General features: G+C 45.5%; 2 protein-coding genes across 3 annotated transcripts in view; both read left to right on the top strand.

The window, feature by feature from the left end:
* LOC143137434 (uncharacterized) overlaps positions 1-11,631 on the top strand; it is a 16,643-nt gene extending 5,012 nt beyond the window's left edge. The window contains exons 8-12 of the mRNA XM_076297626.1: positions 354-499; positions 4,373-4,544; positions 7,916-8,028; positions 8,145-8,229; positions 10,490-11,631. Of these exons, the coding sequence (XP_076153741.1) occupies positions 354-499; positions 4,373-4,544; positions 7,916-8,028; positions 8,145-8,229; positions 10,490-10,546 (573 nt within the window). The 3' untranslated portion in view covers positions 10,547-11,631. The remainder of the gene's footprint in view (positions 1-353; positions 500-4,372; positions 4,545-7,915; positions 8,029-8,144; positions 8,230-10,489) is intronic.
* A 271-nt stretch (positions 11,632-11,902) lies between these two features.
* Positions 11,903-25,000, top strand: part of rabep2 (rabaptin, RAB GTPase binding effector protein 2) — a 23,841-nt gene continuing 10,743 nt past the window's right edge. The window contains exons 1-5 of one of the 2 annotated variants that reach the window (XM_076297624.1): positions 11,903-12,286; positions 13,964-14,128; positions 17,896-17,984; positions 19,251-19,586; positions 24,082-24,177. In XM_076297624.1, coding sequence (XP_076153739.1) covers positions 12,244-12,286; positions 13,964-14,128; positions 17,896-17,984; positions 19,251-19,586; positions 24,082-24,177 — 729 coding nt within the window. In that variant the 5' untranslated portion in view covers positions 11,903-12,243. The remainder of the gene's footprint in view (positions 12,287-13,963; positions 14,129-17,895; positions 17,985-19,250; positions 19,587-24,081; positions 24,178-25,000) is intronic. The other variant, XM_076297625.1, reaches the window with a different exon arrangement.

The following is a 25,000-nucleotide window of genomic DNA, read 5'->3' as shown; positions in this document are numbered from 1 at the left end:
TGACTCCTTTTATAGAGTAAACATGTATGACTCCTTTCTGGCCAAATTTCAAGTCTATCGTCTTTGTGCAAATCGAGTTTGAACGGAGAGAATAGAAGTGTTCTGATTGTGGCAGTTCTCCTCTACTCTCGCGCTCCCCAACTTTGCGCTCCTCAACACTCACGCGAAAGGTTGGATTTGCTTCATCTTTTGATACGTTTTGAAGTTTTGTTTAGAAAACTTGAATCCACGTCATAAGATGATCCTTCACATAACACATCACAACATTACACACTATGTGCACACATGTGCAGGCCAATGTTTCACAGATTTTGTTTTTGTGTGTGTGTGTGTGTCGGTGTGTGTGTGTGTAGCCCAGTCGATGTGTGAACCAGATTGAGGAGGTGTGTCGCACCGTTGAGAGGACCATCAACCAGACGGTCCAGAACACACTCAACTCCCTGGAGAAGGACTGTGAGCTCATCACTGAGGCCATTACAGACACACTCAATAACGACAGGTAACACACACACACACACACACACACACACACACACACACACACACACACACCAAGGCCGTAGTCATGATGTCAACATTGGGGGGGACCAAATCTGTAATGGGGTCTGAGGGACCCCCAAACAGAATGTGGTTCTTTGACTTATTACTTACACCTGGAGATTTTTTTAAACTAAGACTCATAGGTTTGGAGCCTAATAAGATTTTGTCTTTTAATTTAGATTTTATTATGCTGGCGGCTAATCACACAATTTTAACGTAGTTTGAAAGGGACAGGATTCAGGAATAGGCTACTAAGACAGGCCCCTCTTCTGTCTGACTCACCTCATGTTCCTTTTGTGCCAACATGTAGAAACACTAGGCATACTACAGCCTTTAATTGATAAATGGAGGTGCAAAATCCTTTCTTTGGTTATTGTTCGCGATTCACATTAACTGTAGGCTATCACGTATTGTAAACGTCGCCACATTTGATCACGTTTTGCCTGCATGGATGCGCGATTGAGTGCGCATCTAAATAATATGCAAGATGCAACAATAATTTCTAAGAGGCCTATACACGGTAATTTCTGGCATTACTACTAGCATATGAATGCATTAAAGACGTGAAAGAAATGACACAGGCTTGCACAAATTCATCATTTAAAATGAAACGTTTCACTTTCGCTATCATTGCGAGAATAGGCTACAATATGGAAAATGTTCCCTTTCAGTCTGATCGGCTCCAAACATGTATGGGATTTCCTTAGCCTGTGCTACACCTTTCCAAGAAGTTTTGTGAAAATTGTTCCGGTAGCTTTTGCGATATTGTTGACAGCCCTACCTCACCACAGTAGGGTGCAGTAAATGGAAGCTTTTGATAGCGCACGCCACTAACGAAAAACGGAAAATCACCAGGACAAACCACTCAGGGGTGTAGGCTACTCTGGAACCATAGGTCACTAATTTGTGCGTTATTTACGTTTGATTACATTTCAGATACGTGTTGGTTTCCTGTAGGCCTAGTATATCGCTTTATTCTTTCTTTATTTTTCTATGTCCGAATATTGGGGGGGACATTTTGGTCATATTTGAATATTGGGGGGGACACGTCCCCCTCAATGTCTATGGTGACTACGGCCCTGACACACACACACACACACACACACACACACACAATAACGACAGGTAACACACACACACACACACGAGGCCATTACAGACACACTCAATAACGACAGGTAACACACACACACACACACACACACACACACACACACACACACGAGGCCATTACAGACACACTCAATAACGACAGGTAACACACACACACACACACACACACACACACACACGAGGCCATTACAGACACACTCAATAACGACAGGTAACACACACACACACACACACACACACACACACACGAGGCCATTACAGACACACTCAATAACGACAGGTAACACACACACACACACACACACACACACACACACGAGGCCATTACAGACACACTCAATAACGACAGGTAACACACACACACACACACACACACACACGAGGCCATTACAGACACACTCAATAACGACAGGTAACACACACACACACACACACACACACACACACACACACACGAGGCCATTACAGACACACTCAATAACGACAGGTAACACACACACACACACGAGGCCATTACAGACACACTCAATAACTACAGGTAACACACACACACACTCTCTCTCACACACACACACACACACACACACACACACACTCTCACACACACACACACACACACATTCACATTCACACTTAAACGTCCCACATACTCGACGCACCCGACCTGTAGCGCGACAATGTGACGTCACAGAAGCGGCGTAACCATTTATACTCACGCGTGGTGGTCACGACACTAGTTGCAATATTCTCCTGAACAGAGGTGTCGCTGTTGTGAAAAGACTAACGATAACTACGTTACACAGCAGAAGAAGCTGCAGTGAGAAACACCAGTAGATACCTAGCTAGCCTCTGTGATGGTACTTCAGACTTTGGTTGCTACTATTCACAACTACCATCATCATTATCATCTAGTTTCCAAGGTGTGTGCACAGGTAGGTAGATAGATGGATAGATACTTTAGTCATCCCGAGGGAAATTTTAATAATTTAAACAGTTTAGTTAGCTAGCTAGCAGCTTGCTGAGTTTGTGTAATTTCCTGAAGTGGAAAGAGATTTTGTTCAGGCCTTAATGGATATCCTTTGTTTGAAAATAAATCGTTTCTATTCTTTCCTCTTAATTCCATGTGTTGCAACTCTCACTGGTAACTTTGTTAACTTATCCAGCAAACTATTAAAAATTCAGACTGTATCAAAGCACTGCAACTCTCGCTTGCCCTCGAACTAGTCCATCTTCCTGTTTCCGCTTTGCCGCGCTCGTCTGAGAAAAAATGAGTGGTGCGCTACCTCGTGCTACCTGGCTTCAATCCTGGCGCGCCAGCAAGATCTACGTCATTTTGACGTCACGGTGTCGCGCTACCGGTAGGGGTGGGCGATATATATCGTCTGCGATAATATCGTGATTGTTGTTTTAACGATGTGCAAATTTACATTATCGAGTATTTACTTATGGGGAAATAACACCCTGCATTGAAACCTCATACATTCACTAAATCCAGGAGGTGTATGCAAGAGAAGCCCCTGGCTGCTGCAGAGCAAGTGTCACATGATCGCTAGTGGGTCCACGTTGTCTCATGCACGCCTATATTTTGTGCAGCTAGACTAGGCTACTTGTGATTTTGTGCCACTACTTCTGTTCAAGTAGCATTGATGAGACAGTCACGTTTTTTCTTACATGGTATTATATGGAGGCCTTTGAGTATTTTAATAGTCAGTTGTAAGCAAAGAACTCTTCTCATGTAACCCTTTTGTAAATGGACTGAAGTTTGGTCTAAATATCTACGTTTATCGATTATGCTAACCGTTAGCATCTCTATGGGATTTCTCATATACATTAGCCATAAGCTAACTCATTAGTTTCTATTCTGTAACTTGGCATGCTAACCTACATGATTGCTCTTAAACAAAACATCGAAGGAAATAACTGAGATGCACTCTGTTGGTCTGCTTCATTTTACAGTGAATCCTAAGTAAAGGTTTTTGAAAGGATCAGCTTCAGACTTTCTCATGTCATTGCCACACACTCAAGTGGGGGCAGAATTGGAATGTGTCATAGAGTGACAATGCATTGGTTGATTTGGTTAAAAAGTCACAGGTTAGGTTATTGGTTATTATTGTATTGATGCTACTTTATAAAAAATGAGCTGTAAAGCGACTCAGACTTTTTACAAAAAATGTTTTAAAGGATATCTACTAATTATCGTTATCGTCAAAATCACAAAAAATATCGAGATATAATTTTTTGTCCATATCGCCCACCCCTAGCTACTGGTCGGGTGCGTCGAGTATGTAGAAGCCCTTAGTGGGTCACACACACACACACACACTCCTGTGTGTCTCCCTGTAGGTAGTGCAGCGTTGAGAACAGGCATGCGCGCTGTAAGGGGTGTGTGTTGGGTCTGCTGGGGTTCACACACACACACACACACACACACACACACTCACACACACTCCTCTGTGTCTCTCCCTGTAGGTAGTGCAGCGTTGAGAACAGGCATGCGCGCTGTAAGGGGTGTGTGTTGGGTCTGCTGGGGTTCACACACACACACACACACACACACACTCACACACACTCCTCTGTGTCTCTCCCTGTAGGCAGTGCAGTGTTGAGAACCGGCGTGCGCGCTGTAAGGGGTGTGTGTTGGGTCTGCTGGGGTTCACACACACACACACACACACACACACACACACTCACACACACTCCTCTGTGTCTCTCCCTGTAGGCAGTGCAGTGTTGAGAACCGGCGTGCACGCTGTAAGGGGTGTGTGTTGGGTCTGCTGGGGTTCACGGTTCCGCTGCTGCTGCTGGTCGCGCTGGTCATGGGGAGCCTCTCCAAAGAGGTGCTGGACATCGCGCTCGGACCGGACGGAACACGCGCCCTCGCACACCACCTGGTGAGTGGACACACACCCACACTACGCACACACACGCACGCACGCACACTACACACACACACACCCACACTACACACACACGCGCACCTCCTGGTGAGTGGACACACACACACACACTACACCCACACACACACACACTACGCACACACACACACGCACGCACGCACACGCACACACACACTACGCACACACACACACACGCACGCACGCGCACCACCTGGTGAGTGGACACTAGGGTTGGGCACCGAAACACGGTTCTAATATGGCACCGGTGCCGACACAAACGGTAGTAACTGCATCGAATAACAACGTGGATTTCGGTGCCTCATTTCGGTGCTTAAATAGTGTTTTTTTTATTTATTTTTTTTATACAAGGCATCACTGCATGTCATGCGCCATCTCTAACGTCTTGCTCTGATAGCAACACATACAGTTAGCTAACATATGATAAAAACTGGATGTATAAACCAGAGAGGTGCACCAGGCGAGTGGACAGTGTTTGACAGCTTGCGTGAGCCCAAGTAGCTTACTTTAAAGCGATATCGCAAGCTCCTGTCAAAATCTAGCAGTGGGCCTAACTACACACAAGCAAAAGGCTATGAAACAACATCAACAGTAGGTTAGCCTATACATTACACCAGGGGTCTCCAACCTTTTTGGGAATGAGGGCTACCTGAAGACCCGAAATCATATGGAGGGCTACTCATTTTAAACAAACATCCCCTCACCCCTTTTTTGCGAGGGCAGTCCTCCTAAATAATAGGCCTATGTGATTTTTACTTTTAAATTATCAATATTGTGTAGGCCTATAAGTCTTTATATATTAAGCAACTGTATTTTCAACTTTAATATCAATAGCCTATGCAACACTACCAACATTTTTGTTCAGTTTGTTCATTTCAAAGTTTGCATGGGTAATCTGATCTATTTTTTTTTTAACAAAAAAAAAACAATCTTTTTGTGCAATTAATAATTTGGGTTACAATTTGTATCCAATTTATACCCACCCACCATTATGAATTCAGGGGTTGTTTAAGTTCTGATTTCAGTGGACAATTCGGTTTTAACATTTCAATAGTAATCGCCCACACCACCCTAACATATGAAAACTCCTTTTAAAGTTATTGCACACCTGAAATCTCTCCATGATCTGACAAAAAAGGTCATGCACAGTCCTGCTCAGTCATGCATGCCACAAAATTTTCAGCGCTATTATACGGCAGTAGCCTATGGAGGAGAAAAGGCCTGTGAGCTAAAGCAATTGTTTTGCAGTCCTTGAACAATCATGCAAGAACCGTATTTGACGAACATGGAATGGCCACAGAACTTTTGCAAAGATATGTTTCCATTGGCTACACCAGACGAGCAAGTGTTTTCCCCCTTTACTGTCTATGCGTGCGAGCAGCGTGTATGCGCTCCGCTTCCGTTGTTGTTTAAAGATTGAATGGGAAACGGATTTGGAGCCAAAGGCTAAAATTTAACGCAGCTACAATTTGTAAGGTATCACCAATATCAATTTAATGTTACAGATGTATGGCTACATACATTCTTAAAATGGTTCTGGTCTAGACTTAAATATCTATTAAAAACTTCACAATAGAGCGTATTTTTAGAGCGTGATCTGCAGGCGACCTGTTGGCTATTTTTAGAAGGTGCGCTGGGGGCGCCTCGTAGCCGTCCCGCGGGCACCGTGTTGGAGACCACTGCATTACACAATATCCTTGCTAATGCGCTAACTGACATTTATTTGAAATGTTATCAGCAAAGTTGTAAGGTGAAAACTTTATTTCACGGTGATAAACAACATAATGGCATGATATTAATCTTTCATGTGCATGAGGTCCATATAGCATCACAATGAATATGAAGATCATGTTAAAAGTTAGCTGGCAAAAACATAAATATGTAGGTTACATACCTTATGTCACTGAGCTGTCAAAGAGGCTACGAAACCACCTCCGTAGGCTACGTTATCGCTAATTAAACTCAGCTGACTGGTGTTAGCGCATAGCCATAGTTGCTGTTAAAATGCCTACTAGGCTAGCGCTGGGAATCTAAACACTTCAACAACGACATGTAGCCTAACATGTTCAAAACTACTGCGTGTTATGGGTTAAGACATGAAATTTCTTGAAGCATTTGGGAACACACTGAATTAACTGGAAAATAGAGACCCTGTTAGATTAGCTTGCTTGCAAATGCCGTTGTCCATGACCTGGCAGTTTTATGGCAAGCGGTTTTAACATACATTATGGCAAACCGACTACACTGGATAAACTTGAAAGCAGAGCTCACCATTGTGTGCACATGCATGGCAAGCTGTTTTAACGTTTAAATGTATTATTCGTAGGAGCAATGAGATATTGATAGTAATATAACAGTTTAATTTCATGTTCAAATTTGTCTTATCAATAAAAAAAAAAAAGCAATTCATGCTTTAGACCATTTTAATTTAAAACTTTTTAAAAACAAAGTACCGGTTCAGGCTAGGGTGACCAGACGTCCCGAAAAATTCGGGACAGTCCCGATATCCAAGCAGTTGTCCCGAATCCCGAATCCTGCCCTAATTGTCCCGAAAATTATACTCAATCAGAATACTGAGTAGTTATTTTCTGATAAACATTAAAAACTGTCCGTAGAGAGTCTGAGTCGACTGCATGCAGCCCCTGATGGCAGCTAAGTGTCTGAATGCAGCCCGGCTACTTTGTTTCTTTTTGACGTTCTATAATTAGGCGCGAATATGCACTGATTTCGCGAAGCCGAGGACATTGTGCAGGCAGCGCAGCAGGCAGAGCCAGCAGCGTGTGTGCAAAAAAAATACGTCGGAAGTTCGGCCTAATGTCCATGTCGTTTTAACATAATCTACTTAATCTAAAAATTATTTTGTATTCTTACTTAATGACCCATAGTTTTGGCAAGGCTTGTTATTAGCGTTAGGCTATTATCCTTATTCTGAAAGCTCTGATTTGCACTGTTACACAGTCATTGTTTTGTTTTTTTTCCCACAATGACATTTTGAGTTCATGATTTCTCTGTTGTATTTTGAGGCAGACTTGCTGTTTGAATAAAAATGTGTTTTGGTAGCCTACGGGTTTGAAAATTTGCTGTAAGCCTACCCCCCCCCCCCCCCGAAAACTACGCACTACGCACACACACACACACCACCTGGTGAGTGGACACACACCCACACTACACCCACACTACGCACACACACACACTACGCACGCACACACACACACCACCTGGTGAGTGGACGCTTACGCAACGCTGTGTGTGTGTGATTGGTGTAGCGGCGCTCAACTCATCAGTGGAGATTCAACTGTGTGTGTGTGTGTGTGTGTGTGTGTGTGTGTGTGTGTGTGTGTGTGCAGACTCCAGTGGTGAAGGTGTTTGAGTCGTTGTCGGTGGAGATGCAGCTGTACGGGTGCGGAGCTCTGGTCTTCCTCTCCTTCCTCCTCCTCCTCATCGCACGCTGCTCTTTCAGGTAAACACACACATACGCACGCACACGCGCACACACACACACAGATACAGTGGTGATAATGACAGGCCCTTAATGACATCCTCTCTGTGTGTGTGTGTGTGTTTGTGTGTGTGCAGGACGAAGCCAACCCTGTCTGGCAGGCAGAAGAGGCAGCTGCAGGACAAATTGGAGTACGTGCAGGACGTGGTCAAAACCAAGAAGGTGTGTGTGTGTGTGTGTGTGTGTGTGTGTGTGCTATGGTCTAGATGTGTGTGTGTGTGTGTGTATGCTATTGTCTAGATGTGTGTGTGTGTGTGTGTGTGTACTATGGTCTAGATGTGTGTGTGTGTGTACTATGGTCTAGATGTGTGTGTGTGTGTGTGTGTGTGTGTGTGTGTGTGTGTGTGTGTGTGTGTGTTATGGTCTGGATGTGTGTGTGCTATGGTCTAGTTGTGTGTGTGTGTGCTATGGTCTAGATGTGTGTGTGCTATGGTCTAGATGTGTGTGTTTGATACAGGTGTGTGTGTGCTATGGTCTAGTTGTGTGTGTGCTATGGTCTAGATTAGGGCTGCACGATTATGGCCAAAATGATAATCACGATTATTTTGATCAATATTGAGATCGATCACGATTATTTATCACGATTATTAATTAATTTTAGTGACAAAAATATTTTTTCCCTAAACATATTGGACTTGCTATCTGGCTCACCCAAATTCTTCCCCTCACATTTACTCCCCTAAATTACTGCAAATATAGATTTGACTGCGACTTCTAAACTTCCAAATAACTTCCAAACAAATGTTTTGTGAGTGCTACTTTGTTAATATTTGGGAAAACGTTAACAGCCCACCGGGAATCCTCCCAACGCTCCCTTTTAGATACTTGTTCATGACTGTGCTGTAATCGTTTAGTCCAGGGGTGTCCAAACTTTTTGACTGAAGGGCCACATTGGGTTTTGAAAATTGGCCAGCGGGCCACACACAAATAATAATAATAATAATAATAATGTTTTGTATTATTTAAATGACAAAATAATTTTGTTGTAGAAAATTAATTTCTTAAGAAATACTGTTAATTTGATTCTGTTTAATTCATTTATAAATGGTGCACTGTCACTTTAAGACTCTGCCAGCTCCACTCAAATGTAGCCTATGGCTAGTGCTGTGCCTATGGCTGTGCCCTCTCACAGTTTATAAATGGTCAGTAGTGGGAACTACTGTTGCCATCGCCCTCTCTCCCACGCCCAAATGCGTCCCCAATTAAATGGACTAGCATAACGTAGTTAGATCTGCTGCAATGGAGATACTATGTATCTCGATGTGACAAGCTGTTTTGACATTGACATTGTAAACGTTCTCTAAGAAGAGTGTAAAGCAGTTTGCAGTAGCCTAAAGTTAACCACAACGTCGTCTATCCTTGGAAAAAAATAGCGAGCGGCCTATGATAAACTAATAAATGCTCGGCGGGCCGGATTAAAGTGCATGGCTGGCCGCAGTTTGGACACCCCTGGTTTAGTCATTCGTTGATATGTAAAACACTGACGTGTAGGCTACATTTTCATTATTGTTCACTCGTTTTGAGTAGGCTGTGTCTTGAAACGCATATGCATTGTAGGTTGCACATGTAGCTTATAAAATACATGAATAAAATTCACGGATCCCGTCGTTAGCTCAACTCTTATTACAGTAGGCTAGGCTATCGGAGGAAGCAAACAAGGACTGAAAGTTAACGTGATAAAAAAGGCATGTGTGGTTTACGTCATGTGATGTGTTTCACGGTATGAGTTGAGAGCCCTGCTTTGCTTATATTTTTGGTTAACCTAACTTGCCTGAAATCAGAAATATTTTCGAACAATGAATGATCCGCTTCGAGGGACAAGCTCTTGGCCTTCTGCTGTGCCACACATTTGATTTTTGATCGTCGTTTATTGTATAGTCTAACTAGCCTACTAATAGTTAACATAATGTCACTAGTCCACAGTGCATCAGGCTGAGCAGTGCAGGGAACAGCTGTCATTGGTAGGCTGCATGCAGGCACATGGGTCAGACAGGTTTAAGGAGCGCTTGATTTGTTTTGTAGCGGAGCGTTCTATGGGTTGCCAGGTTGGTTCTATGGGTAGAGCACGCATTTGAAATATCGCTCGATCACGCAAATTTGATCGTGGGAAGCCAAAATCGTGATCGTGATTAAAATTCGATTAATTGTGCAGCCCTAGTCTAGATGTGTTTGTGCTATAGTATAGATGTGTGTGTTTGATACAGGTGTGTGTGCTATGGTCTAGATGTGTGTGTTTGATACAGGTGTGTGTGTGTGCTATGGTCTAGATATAAGTATATAAGTATATATGTGTGTTTGAAACAGGAAAGTGTCTTAAAACAGAAGTATGTGTGCGTGTGTGTGTGTGTGTGTGTGTGTGTGTGTGTGTGTGTGTGTGTGTGTGTGTGTGTGTGTTCTCACTGATTGTTTGTATTGTCTCCAGAAAAACCTGTATGAGGAGTACCTACGTCAGAGCGTTGGGGAACAGGACATGCACTGAGGAGGAAGAGGAGGAGAGGAGGAGGAGGAAGAGGAGGAGAGGAGCGAGGGAGGAAGAGGAGATGAGCGAGGATGGGAGGAAGAGGAGGAGTAACTGCACTGCACTGTTACTTCACTAAATACTCAAGCACTTCAGCAGCCAATCACGGTTTACTTACAGACACTGCTCTGCACCCATCAGGCCACCTGGGAAATGTAGTTTACTTGCTGAGGATCTCTTTCTGTAGTCCTGTATAATGTGTTCTTATGTTGGCATAAGTGACCCTCTCTGCATCACACCCTGGCCTGGCCCCGCCCACCAGGGGATTGGGTCTGGAGCTCCTGATCAGGGTCTGATCCCGCCGTCTGCCCCCTGATCAGTTCTCCAGCGTTTGGGTTCTAGGTCCTGATCAGGGTCTGATCCCGCCGTCTGCCCCCTGATCAGTACTCCAGCGTTTGGGTTCTAGGTCCTGATCAGGGTCTGATCCCGCCGTCTGCCCCCTGATCAGTTCTCCAGCGTTTGGGTTCTAGGTCCTGATCAGGGTCTGATCCCGCCGTCTGCCCCCTGATCAGTTCTCCAGCGTTTGGGTTCTAGGTCCTGATCAGGGTCTGGTCCGTGCTAGAGTGGGCCCCCCCCCTCCCCCTCCTCGTCTCTCTGTTACTGTAAACTCTTCCCATAGTCCGAGCACCCACTGCCTACCTGTGCTACCGATGATTACCACTAGAGCGCGCTGTGTTTTTAGCATTCTGTCAGTCAGTCTGTCTGTCTGTCTCCTCACTGCTCTTCCAATGGGCCAGAGGCTCCTGCACCAGGCAGTAAGTGTTAACCTCATAACCACAACAACAACAATCAGTCCTCTCAGAATGGGCATTATCATTTAGTCATATTAATTTCTCCTGGAATCACATTGGTCATCATGCTGCCCCGATGACTTCCTGGTGCAGGAGACCTGTTGTCCTGTTGTAATGTTGGTCATGAAGGCTAATGAACTGCATTTTTGTACCGATATTTTTCCTACAACTTTTTTTATTGAACCTCAATTACTGTAGCCACGATGGGTTCTGATCATTAACATGCGAAATAAAGTACTGAACAGCAACGTACAACAGCTTGTGTGTGTGTGTGTGTGTGTGTGTGTGTGTGTGTGTGTATACAAGCCTCACAAGGTTTATAATATATAGGGCATTATAATGGGCTCACTTTAGAGTTATTTTATGTGCAATGTGAAACTGTAAAAACATTGTTTCACTTCCTTAACCAGATACTCTACCAAAATAAAGTTATGTAGGCCTACTGATAAAGATGAGGGTTTGTGTCAGCTCTTTTAGACGGAACCGATACTGTGGTTAGAGGCATCAGTATGTATGTGAGTTGCCATCCACAGAAATAACGGCTTTTTGATCTTATATTACTGCCTCACATCTGACACCATTTAACATTCCCGGAGGTTTGTCGACATTCCCAGTTTTTTTCCCCTCAAAAGAGTTCAGTTGAGGAAGGACGCTTACGTAATATCCGCAAGCTAAACCGGGGAAAGGCGCTTCCTGCCGTTGATCCTCCGGGTGCAGCCTGCCTTCACTGCAGCGCCGAACGGGTGACACGAGACCCAGCACAATACTGACAGGAAACCGAGCCGGATGGACTCGGGCAAACCGCCGCAAGGCTGAGCCGAGACTGGACCGGACGGGAGAACTTTGCGGTCGCGTTATTTTCCAGCCATGGAAGTGTCGGAGAAACCGGCTGAGAACGGTGAAAACTCGGGTAGGCTGGAACTTTAACTGCCAGAGAAACATTGCAACTAAGTTACCAGCTGGCTGGCTTTGACAGCTCACATATCACACTTAAAGTTAGTTTTTGATGTTCCTGACACACGGTTTAGCTGAGCGTTACACGTCACCTTGAAAGGTTAGTTTGTTGTCAAAAAAGTCTACTTGTAACTTGGTGACTGTCGTGTTGTCGCTAGTTAAGCTAATATGACAACTCTGTCAAACCAACCCAAGGTGTTCGGGAAAAGGCAAACCAAGTTTGATCGGAATAAGGAAGTTGTTTAGTTTGTTGCTAGGATTAACTCACAGCAACAACAGTCTTAAAAGTTATGTCTCCTAGGCCATCTAGGCTAGGCTAATGCTAAGCCTTGAACACGAATTCCTTCTGAAGATGACTCGCGTTAGGCAACACGTTTCTATGTTGACCTCGCTGCATAGTCTCATTCAATCAGAGGAGCGATAACATTGCAGACACTGATAGTAGACAGTCATTTTGTGACATACTTCCAATCAGCGCAGATTTGCGTGTGTGTCCAACTGCGCAGTGTGACGTTATTTGGTAGGAGAGTGAAACTACGGGCATCAGCGCTATCGGCTCAGTGCGGCGCTGTGTCGGGGACACTGGTGAGATCACGGGCGTACAGAGTTCACCCTCTCACTCCACTGTAACCTACTGCAGGGGTAGATCAAGGTGTTTGCACTCGGCTCGGACGTAGCCTACGTGGCCGTGCACAGCCACAACAAACTCCAAGGTGTATGGTGGTCAGTTGCAGTCTTTTAAAACTTTCAGCAAACCACCTTCCAGCTTCACACTGACCAGACCAGACAGTAATTGAAAAGACTTCTGTCAAACTCGAATAACTCCATCCAACAGACACCTGCAGACAGATGGCAGTCACAGCACACTGACCCCGCTGTTGGTGTTTATTGGGACAGTGTGTTTAAGCTGTTGGTGTTTTTTGGTGTTTGTCGGGGCAGTGTGTTTAAGCTGTTGGTGGTTGTCGGTGTTTGTCGGGGCAGTGTGTTTAAGCTGTTGGTGTTTGTCGGTGTTTGTCGGGGCAGTGTGTTTAAGCTGTTGGTGTTTGTCGGTGTTTGTCGGGGCAGTGTGTTTAAGCTGTTGGTGTTTGTCGGTGTTTGTCGGGGCAGTGTGTTTAAGCTGTTGGTGTTTGTCGGGGCAGTGTGTTTAAGTTGTTGGTGTTTATCGGGGCAGTGTGTTTAAGTTGTTGGTGTTTATCGGGGCAGTGTGTTTAAGCTGTTGGTGTTTGTCGGGGCAGTGTGTTTAAGGCCTTCTATATTCACTCACTCACTCACTCTCTTTCTCTCTCTCTCTCTCTCACTCACTCTCTCTCACACAGGCCTTCTGCACTAACACACACACACACACACACACACACACACCTTCTATACTCACTCACTTCTATCTATCTATCTCTCACTCACTCACTCACTCACACACACACACAGGCCTTCTGCACTAAATCACACACACACACACAGTGATAAGCTCTTCTTGGACATAGCGGTGTGACCCTCTGAGTTGACCCTGTGTCCTCATACGACACATGTTTGTGTGTGTGTGTGTGTTTATTTATTTGTTTGTGGGTCTCACTCTTATCTGTGTGTGTTCTTAAGTGATATTTGATTGTTTTTGTGTTTGTTTGTTTGTTTACAGGTGATGTGGTGGCACACCTGCAGACCCAGTTGGAGAAGGTGCAGGCTCAACTGGAGCATTGGCAGGGCGTGGCCACAATCTGTGAGCTCAGCAAGGAGGAGGAGCTTAAGGAGCTGCAGAAACACTGTGACCAGGAAATACAGTCATTACAGGAGGCCTTGAGAGGTGCGTACACACACACACACACACACACACACACACACTCTCTTTCTCTCTCTCTCTGTCTCACACAGTCACACACACACACACACACACTCTTTCTCTCTCTCTCTGTCTCACACAGTCACACACACACAGAAACACACACACACACACACACAGATAAATGTATACGCTTTCTCTCTCTCTCTCTCTCATATACACACACACAGACACAGTTGTAGAGGAAAAATGAAATGAGTTAGTTAGTCAGCAAAGGTTACCAACTAGCTGACTACCACTCGTTGAATTAGCTAGAGAGAGTTAGTTAGTTGAACAAACTAGCTAGAGAGAGTTAGTTATTTAGTTGAACTAGCTAGAGAGAGTTAGTTGAACTAGCTAGAGTTAGTTAGTTAGTTGAACTAGCTAGAGAGAGTTAGTTAGTTGAACAAACTAGCTAGAGAGAGTTAGTTAGTTGAACTAGCTCGAGAGAGTTAGTTAGTTGAACAAACTAGCTAAAGTTAGTTAGTTGAACTAGCTAGAGAGAGTTAGTTAGCCAGCAAAGGTAACCAAGTAGCTGGCTACCAACAGCCAGTCAAATTACTTTTGTTTTTGTGACTGTTAGCACAAGTCTTTAGACTGATACTGGCCAGAAATGGAGTTGATCCGTAGCTCACCGCTCACCTCTGACTGAAGCCGAGTGACATCAGCTTAAAAGTGTCATGAGGTGTGGGCATTCTAGAACCTTCACACAGCGATCAGGACATCTTTTACACCACTGCTATATAAACACAAGGATTAAAGTTCTCCGTCGTAGGACGGATTTCCGTCAATTTGATTTTTAGAAATGTCATATTTGAGATCGATGCAGATCCGATGAGAAAAAAAATAGGAGGGGGGGGGGACTATCACCTTTGCTTTTCCTTTTTAAGGCAATTACAAATATTAGGTAAATGTTTAAAGACCTAATAGTGTTCTTGAGAACTTTCTGTGTCTCAATCAGTGACCGCTCAAGAAGATAGCCTACGTCAGCCATGAGTTTCGCTTTGTTTATGTTGTAGCTACACACTTGTCTCGGGCTTTTGCTTAAAAAAAAAGAACACGTATGGAGGACTATAACGGTCTAAAAGTTGTATTATAGTGACACAATCGAGACAGCTGATGAGGTTGGCCAATCCGTTTAACTTTTTTGGATATGATATTGTGAGCTCTATGTGCGAATTCGGAGAAGAAGCGTAGGCTGTGTTCTTTCCGTGCATCAATGTAGCCTAGACAATTTCTTACTATCGCGAACTCTTGTCAGGGGAGGTCATTCATTTTGGGTGTCACCTATGACTTGAACAGATAGCCTGCTATGCCACCCTATGTAGGCTACTATTATTGTTACAGTTTTTAATCAATGCAACTAACATTGTGTGTAAAGCGACCGTAGCCTATGAATTTATTATCCCGTCTGTTATGACATGTACAACAATGTTTTTCACAATTTGCGACGGAAGGTTTTGACTGAGCGTATTAACATAAAATAAAAATAATATTGTCATCATAGCGAACTGTCGAGTAAGGGGTCAGTCATGTTTGTGACGCACAGACAGCCTTGTAGCCTATTTTGCTTAGGCCTCACTTTTAACGGCAGTAGGTTGTGAGTGTATGTTGACAAAAAATAACCATACAATTAAAATAGTCAACTTAAAACTTTGCTATAAAATATTATTAATTTAGAGCACAAAACCATAACCAGTAGGCCTACCAGAACCTCGCATATTAGCGTCATGATTTGTGTGCGTCTATTTGGCAAGGCCACTAGCTGTCATGGATGCCTTGTTGCTAAAGGAAGGCAGGTGTCAAAAGTTAAAAAATAAATGGAGATGGGCAGCTGTTGGAAACGGGGGAGAACTAACAAGCCATGGTGTAAAGAAATTAAAGTGCCAGGGATTTGCTTTTGCGCGCTTCGCTGCAAGAAAATTGTTTATGGATGCAATAGGAAAACGTTTTAGCACGCCACCAATCAGAAGACCGCCGTAAGGTTAACGTTCGTGCACTTCAGGACATCTTCCCTACCTGGTGCAACTAGCCACCACGACAGAGGTAGGCTATGTTTATCTATGGCTGACCGTGTTTGCGTTTAGAAAGTAGGCTACGCATGTTCTTTCATAGCGCAACACGACCTGTCCCTCACCATATCGCAACCTCTTGTCAACCTTATACAATCTGTTGCTGAAGACAAAAGCGCCGTCTCCAGATTGTCGTTATCAAATGCACAGACCTCCTGCATGAGCACACACAGAAAACTGAGTTGTCTGTAAAACTCAAAATTACCATGTTTTCATTAAATGCGGATGAGGCAACAAATGGAAATATGAACAATATTTAGATTGTTCTGATTCGTTACTTTGATGAGGAAATGGGAAGTCTTGCAAACTTGATTTTATAGATTTTACTTGGTGTTGAATTGCACATTAACAAGAAAAAAATCTCCCCTTTTGGCCTGAAGTAATTAAATAAGAGTGTGTTAAAGCCTTTCTACAATATTGCTGCAGTAGAAAAGAACAGCAATGGCTTGTCAGCAATGGTCAGGGATGGTACTGAAATATTGTTTTGTTCATCAGGAAAACTCAATCTCAATCAAGAACACTCTCAATTCGCCTTATTCACATGGCAGCCATTGGCGGCTAAAACGAGGCTACAGGATACACAAACCATAGGATTGTTATGTTCTATGCATTCACCTGTAGGTGGCATTAATTATATAGTAAGTGTACCCTGTAGCCTCGTTTTGGTTTAAACAATGGCCGCTGTGTGAATAAGGCGTATACTCCCTTTACTTTACTGTTTGCATCTTTTTGTACATTAAAAACCAATAGGTCGCGATCTCTAGGTAGATATGCACAACGTATGACTTATGGCCTGAAAAAAGTTCAGTCAAACAATTTTTTTTCACTTTAATCCCTGTAAACATCTTTCACACCACTGCTGTATAAACATATAAACCTTCACACAGTGAGCAGGACATCTTTTGGATTCATTCACACCACTGCTATATAAACATCTTTCACACCACTGCTGTATAAACATATAAACCTTCACACAGTGAGCAGGACATCTTTTGGATTCATTCACACCACTGCTATAAACATATAAACCTTCACACTGCGATCAGGACACCTTTCACACCACTGCTATAAACATATAAACCTTCACACAGCGATCAGGACATCTTTCACACCACTGCTATATAAACATATAAACCTTCACACAGCGATCAGGACATCTTTCACACCACTGCTATAAACATATAAACCTTCACGCAGCGATCAGGACATCTTTCACACCACTGCTATATAAACATATAAACCTTCACACAGCGATCAGGACATCTTTCACACCACTGCTATAAACATATAAACCTTCACGCAGTGATCAGGACATCTTTCACACCACTGCTATAAACATATAAACCTTCACGCAGCGATCAGGACATCTTTCACACCACTGCTATAAACATATAAACCTTCACGCAGCGATCAGGACATCTTTCACACCACTGCTATATAAACATCTTTCGCACCACTGCTATATAAACTGCTGTCCTCTCTGATGTCTCTGTGAATCTCTGGAGTGAGGAACAGTGCATAAAATACACCAGGAACAAACTTATAGACACACACACACACACACACACACACACACACACACATACACATATAGGGAAGCAGAAGGAGTTCAGGAAAGCGAGAGGAACCTGGATGTAAGATCATCTGACTCACACATCACTTCCTGTCTGGTGTCCATAGAAACCGCATCTCAGTATGAGGCCCGGATCTCCAGTCTACAGATGGAACGAACACAGTGGAGACGAGCCAGCTTTGGCAACGACAGCAAGGTGTGTGTGTGTGTGTGTGTGTGTGTGATGAGCAGGTGTGTATGTGATCTCTGTCCTGTTCCCATCTCTAGGGTGTGTGATGAGCAGGTGTGTGTGTGTGATCTCTGTCCTGTTCTCATCTCTAGGGTGTGTGATGAGCAGATGTGTGTGTGTGTGTGTGTGTCTGTGTGTGTGTGTGTGTGTGTAATCTCTGTCCTGTTCCTATCTCTAGGGTGTGTGATGAGCAGGTGTGTGTGTGTGTGTGTGTGTATAATCTCTGTCCTGTTCCTATCTCTAGGGTGTGTGATGAGCAGATGTGTGTGTGTGTGTGTGTGTAATCTCTGTCCTGTTCTCATCTCTAGGGTGTGTGATGAGCAGGTGTGTGTGTGTGTGTGTGTGATCTCTGTCCTGTTCTCATCTCTAGGGTGTGTGATGAGCAGATGTGTGTGTGTGTGTGTGTGTCTGTGTGTGTGTGTGTGTGTGTAATCTCTGTCCTGTTCCTATCTCTAGGGTGTGTGATGAGCAGGTGTGTGTGTGTGTGTGTGTGTGTGTGTGTATAATCTCTGTCCTGTTCCTATCTCTAGGGTGTGTGATGAGCAGATGTGTGTGTGTGTGTGTGTGTGTGTGTAATCTCTGTCCTGTTCTCATCTCTAGGGTGTGTGATGAGCAGATGTGTGTGTGTGTGTGTGTGTGTGTGTGTGTGTGTGATCTCTGTCCTGTTCCCATCTCTAGGGTGTGTGATGAGCAGGTGTGTGTGTGTGTGTGTGTGTGTGTGATGAGCAGGTCTGTGTGTGATCTCTGTCCTGTTCCCATCTCTAGGGTGTGTGATGAGCAGATGTGTGTGTGTGTGTGTGTGTGTGTGTGTGTGTGTGTGTGTGTAATCTCTGTCCTGTTCCTATCTCTAGGGTGTGTGATGAGCAGATGTGTGTGTGTGTGTGTGTGTGTGTGTGTGTGTGTGTAATCTCTGTCCTGTTCCTATCTCTACGGTGTGTGATGAGCAGGTGTGTGTGTGTGTGTGTGTGTGTGTGTGTGTGTGTGTAATCTCTGTCCTGTTCCTATCTCTAGGGTGTGTGATGAGCAGGTGTGTGTGTGTGTGTGTGTGTGTATGATCTCTGTCCTGTTCCTATCTCTAGGGTGTGTGATGAGCAGATGTGTGTGTGTGTGTGTGTGTGTATGATCTCTGTCCTGTTCCTATCTCTAGGGTGTGTGATGAGCAGATGTGTGTGTGTGTGTGTGTGTGTGTGTGTGTGTGTGTGTGTGTGATCTCTGTCCTGTTCTCATCTCTAGGGTGCAGGTGGGGGGGTGTGTGAGGGGCGTGGCAGCGAGGTGGAGGGGGGTGAGCTGGAACACACTGGCCTGATGATGATGGGTGGCGGCTACCTGGACAGCTCGCCATCTCACCTGGACAGCTCGCCATCTCACCTGGACAGCTCGCCGTCTCACCTGGACGCCTCGTCGCTGGTCTCCTTCTCGATGGACACGCCTTCCCTCCCCCGCCGGCCGCCCCAGGACGACACCGCCTCCATCGTCTCCACGGGAACGCTGGTGCCCGAGGCCATCTACCTGCCCCCGCCCGGACACCGGCTCATCACACACTCCGACTGGGACGCACTACACGCACAGGTACACACACACACACACACACACACACACACACACACACACACACCGGCTCATCACACACTCCGCCTGGGACGCACTACATGCACAGGTACACACACACACACACACACACACACACACCGGCTCATCACACACTCCGACTGGGACGCACTACACGCACAGGTACACACACACACACACACACACACACACACACACCGGCTCATCACACACTCTGACTGGGACGCACTACATGCACAGGTACACACACACACACACACACACCGGCTCATCACACACTCCAACTGGGACGCACTACACGCACAGGTACACACACACACACATACACACACACACACACCGGCTCATCACACACTCCGACTGGGACGCACTACACGCACAGGTACACACACACACACACACACACACACCGGCTCATCACACACTCCGACTGGGACGCACTACACGCACAGGTACACACACACACGCATGCACTCCACAGCACTATTGTTAAGCAGAAGAGCCTGATCAGCTGGAGACTTCGCTCACTGCCTTGCACAACAGACAGACTGAGAAAGTCATTCATCCCCAGGGCCATTGCACTGTTCAATGCCTCACTTAAGGGAAGAGGAGAGATAGACTTCTCTGCACAGTCTGTCTGCCTCTTCACCCCCTCCATGTTTGGATACAGTCTGTCCACTAGCCACTTGTACCACTGTCTTTCTGCTTCACTGTTTGCGTGCTATATTAGCACATATGCACATATGCATAACCCCTCCCTCCATGCCACAGCCGAACTGTGGCCACACTTATACCTTTTCTTAAAATAGTTATATATATAGATATATATATAAGTATATATACTCTTTTGATCCCTATATAAGTATATAAGTATAAGTGTATATATACTCTTTTGATCCCTATAAAAGTATATAAGTATAAGTGTATATATACTCTTTTGATCCCGTGACCCGTTTGGTCACTGCATTTATCCCAATCCGTGAATTAGTGAAACACAAACAGCACACAGTGAACACACAGTGAGGTGAAGCACACACACTAATCCCGGCGCAGTGAGCTGCCTGCTACAACAGCGGCGCTCGGGGAGCAGTGAGGGGTTAGGTGCCTTGCTCAAGGGTCGGCTCAAGGGCCTACTGGTCGGGGCTCCAACCGGCAACCCTCCGGTTCCAAGTCTGAAGCGCTAACCAGTAGGCCACGGCAACCCTCCGGTTCCAAGTCTGAAGCGCTAACCAGTAGCCACGGCAACCCTCCGGTTCCAAGTCTGAAGCGCTAACCAGTAGGCCACGGCAACCCTCCGGTTCCAAGTCTGAAGCGCTAACCAGTAGCCACGGCAACCCTCCGGTTCCAAGTCTGAAGCGCTAACCAGTAGGCCACGGCAACCCTCCGGTTCCAAGTCTGAAGCGCTAACCAGTAGGCCACGGCAACCTTCCGGTTCCAAGTCTGAAGCGCTAACCAGTAGCCACGGCAACCCTCCGGTTCCAAGTCTGAAGCGCTAACCAGTAGGCCACGGCAACCCTCCGGTTCCAAGTCTGAAGCGCTAACCTGTAGGCCACGGCAACCCTCCGATTCCAAGTCTGAAGCGCTAACCTGTAGGCCACGGCAACCCTCCGGTTCCAAGTCTGAAGCGCTAACCAGTAGGCCACGGCAACCCTCCGGTTACAAGTCTGAAGCGCTAACCAGTAGGCCACGGCAACCCTCCGGTTCCAAGTCTGAAGCGCTAACCAGTAGGCCACGGCAACCCTCCGGTTCCAAGTCTGAAGCGCTAACCAGTAGGCCACGGCAACCTTCCGGTTCCAAGTCTGAAGCGCTAACCAGTAGCCACGGCAACCCTCCGGTTCCAAGTCTGAAGCGCTAACCAGTAGGCCACGGCAACCCTCCGGTTCCAAGTCTGAAGCGCTAACCTGTAGGCCACGGCAACCCTCCGATTCCAAGTCTGAAGCGCTAACCTGTAGGCCACGGCAACCCTCCGGTTCCAAGTCTGAAGCGCTAACCAGTAGGCCACGGCAACCCTCCGGTTCCAAGTCTGAAGCGCTAACCAGTAGGCCACGGCAACCCTCCGGTTCCAAGTCTGAAGCGCTAACCAGTAGGCCACGGCAACCCTCCGGTTCCAAGTCTGAAGCGCTAACCAGTAGCCACGGCAACCCTCCGGTTCCAAGTCTGAAGCGCTAACCAGTAGGCCACGGCAACCCTCCGGTTCCAAGTCTGAAGCGCTAACCAGTAGGCCACGGCAACCCTCCGGTTCCAAGTCTGAAGCGCTAACCAGTAGCCACGGCAACCCTCCGGTTCCAAGTCTGAAGCGCTAACCAGTAGGCCACGGCAACCCTCCGGTTCCAAGTCTGAAGCGCTAACCAGTAGCCACGGCAACCCTCCGGTTCCAAGTCTGAAGCGCTAACCAGTAGGCCACGGCAACCCTCCGGTTCCAAGTCTGAAGCGCTAACCTGTAGGCCACGGCAACCCTCCGGTTCCAAGTCTGAAGCGCTAACCTGTAGGCCACGGCAACCCTCCGGTTCCAAGTCTGAAGCGCTAACCAGTAGGCCACGGCAACCCTCCGGTTACAAGTCTGAAGCGCTAACCAGTAGGCCACGGCAACCCTCCGGTTCCAAGTCTGAAGCGCTAACCAGTAGGCCACGGCAACCCTCCGGTTACAAGTCTGAAGCGCTAACCAGTAGGCCACGGCAACCCTCCGGTTCCAAGTCTGAAGCGCTAACCAGTAGGCCACGGCAACCCTCCGGTTCCAAGTCTGAAGCGCTAACCAGTAGGCCACGGCAACCCTCCGGTTCCAAGTCTGAAGCGCTAACCAGTAGGCCACGGCTGCCCTGCCCTATATAGACTTATTCTTGCACTGTTGCACTGTTGGACTTACTCATTTGCACTATCACCATGACACTCACTCACACAGAGCACCTTACCTTACCTTACTATGCACAGAGAATCACAGTCTCAGTCCCTGCCTCAGTCATTGCAAGCGCCTCTTGATTGATTAATCACCACTATGTGGATACTGTTTTTAGAATTGATTTAGATTAAGTGTTAGTTAGTATAATTTGTATTTTAGTATATTTAGTATATTCTTTATCTTCTACTGTCCTTATTGCTTAGTTGTGTTTTTATATTATATACTTTTAATTACTTTTTCTGCTGTTAATGAATGTGTGTGTGTTGTCTGTATGCTACTGAGACCCTGAATTTCCCCTGGGGATCAATAAAGTATCTATCTATCTATCTATCTATCTACACACCGGCTCATCACACACTCCGATTAGGACACACTACACACACACACACACACACACACACACACACACCCAAATGAGATATCACTCGACAACGAGCAGTCTGAGACCACACCTGATAACGCTACACCCTGGCAAGCTAGGCGAACAGTCTGAGACCACACCTGATAACGCTACAGCCTGGCAGGCTAGGTGAACAATCCCAGGGTGAGGAAACGCAGCTAGACCTCCCGGCTCTATGTCCGATGCTTCTGTCACTTGTCTATAGGCTAATATGGCTAAATGGCTAATAGGCTAAAATGTCTAAAGGCTAATATGGCTAATAGGCTAATATGGCTAATAGGCTAAAATGTCTATAGGCTAATATGTCTATAGACTAATATGGCTAATAGGCTAAAATGTCTATAGGCTAATATGGCTAATAGGCTAATATATGTCTAATAGGCTAATTTGACTAGGTTGCGGCATAATTGATCATGGAACTGTTTCAACAATGTGCTGATAGTGGCACTGGCATAAGCCTGTTTATACAGTGCATAGATACATAGTACATTTATACATTATAGGGCTTCGGACTTGTAACCGGAGGGTTGCCGGTTCGATCCCCGACCAGTAGGAACGGCTGAAGTGCCCTTGAGCAAGGTATCTAACCCCTCACTGCTCCCCGAGCGCTGCTGTAGCAAGGCAGCTCACTGCTCTGGGTAAGTGTGTGCTTCACCTCACTGTGTGTTCACTGTGTGCTGTGTGTGTTATCACTAATTCGCGGATGGGATAAATGCAGAGACCAAATTCCTTGTATACGCCAGTACACCTGGCCGAGAAACCTGATTTACATTTACATTTATATAGACACATAGTACATATTAATATTTGAGCATTACATTTTCAAATATAAATCAACTATTAAAAATAATAATGAATGATATTAGTGGAAGATTGACAGCCCTAACACACACACATACGTTTGAGGTCACTCAAACACACTCAAAATCTCACAACACCATTGCTAAATCTCTATACACAAAGCTGAGATGTATGATTACATGTATAATTAATGATCTATATTCTATATGATTAATAGAATATAATAACAATACATTATTGTGTGTTTCTATCGTGCTATTGTGCGTGTGTGGGCGTATGTGCGCGTGCGTGTGTGTGCGTGCGTGTGTGTGTGTGTGTGTGTGCGTGTGTCTGTTTGTGCGTGTGTGTGTGTGTGTGCGTGCGTCTGTGTGTCTGTGTGTGCGTGTGTGTGTGTGTAGGTTGCGGAGCTGCAGGGAGAGTTGACTCAGTTGCGTGAGCAGAGAATAGAGCTGGAGAGAGAGTTGGACACTCAGACCACAGAAACACAGAAACAGGTAACACACGCACGCACACACACTACACACGCACGCACGCACACGCACACACACACACGCACGCACACACACTACACACACTACACACACACTACACACACATGCACACACACACACACGCACACACACTACACACACATACGCACACACACTACACACACATACGCACACACACACACACATACACACACACACTGCACGCACACACACTACACACACACACATACACACACACACACTAGTGTTGCACGGTGCACCGATACTACAAAAGTATAGCTGTCGTGCTATAAACAGCGAGACATGGCTGCTAGTTCAAGTGATGCTATGGTAACACATCATAATAGGCTAATATCAAGTTGATTTGCTCACTTGCATCTCTCAAGTTTGTGTTGCTAACCTACCTAGGCTGTGGGATTTTGGTCATTTAGGCCTACTATTTGGGTTCAATGTAATTTAGAAATAGGCTAAGCAACCATGGCAAACTTTTACATCTGAAGAGAGATCCTTGCTAACTATCCCGCTAGCTCAGGTCACGTTTGACAATTATTGCTCGCTAAAATCATTAATGAACATTGCAAGACACTTATCTCTTCTATGATCCCAGAAAGATTTTCTTCGACTTGTAAATTTTTTGAACATTGAGGCTACGTTTACACGGTGACGATGAAGAGAGAAGACGAAGAAGTGGCGTCTCGTCTTCATTGTTTTATTTGCGTTTAGACGAGCATTCTCAGGGGGAAATCTTTGTTTATATGAAGACGCAAGAGTATGTGATATTCGATTGGATATGCATTCCAGACCGCTGGGTGGTGGTGTGATAGAA

This window comes from Alosa pseudoharengus, unplaced genomic scaffold (assembly GCF_046254945.1).
Source record: "Alosa pseudoharengus isolate Yale_2024_CS ecotype anadromous, Long Island Sound unplaced genomic scaffold, YU_APseudo_1.1 YU_APseudo_1.1_scf_21, whole genome shotgun sequence".
Lineage (NCBI taxonomy): Eukaryota > Metazoa > Chordata > Actinopteri > Clupeiformes > Clupeidae > Alosa > Alosa pseudoharengus.
The sequence above is the reverse complement of the archived record's forward strand: the minus strand, read 5'-3'. Positions and strand labels throughout refer to the sequence as shown.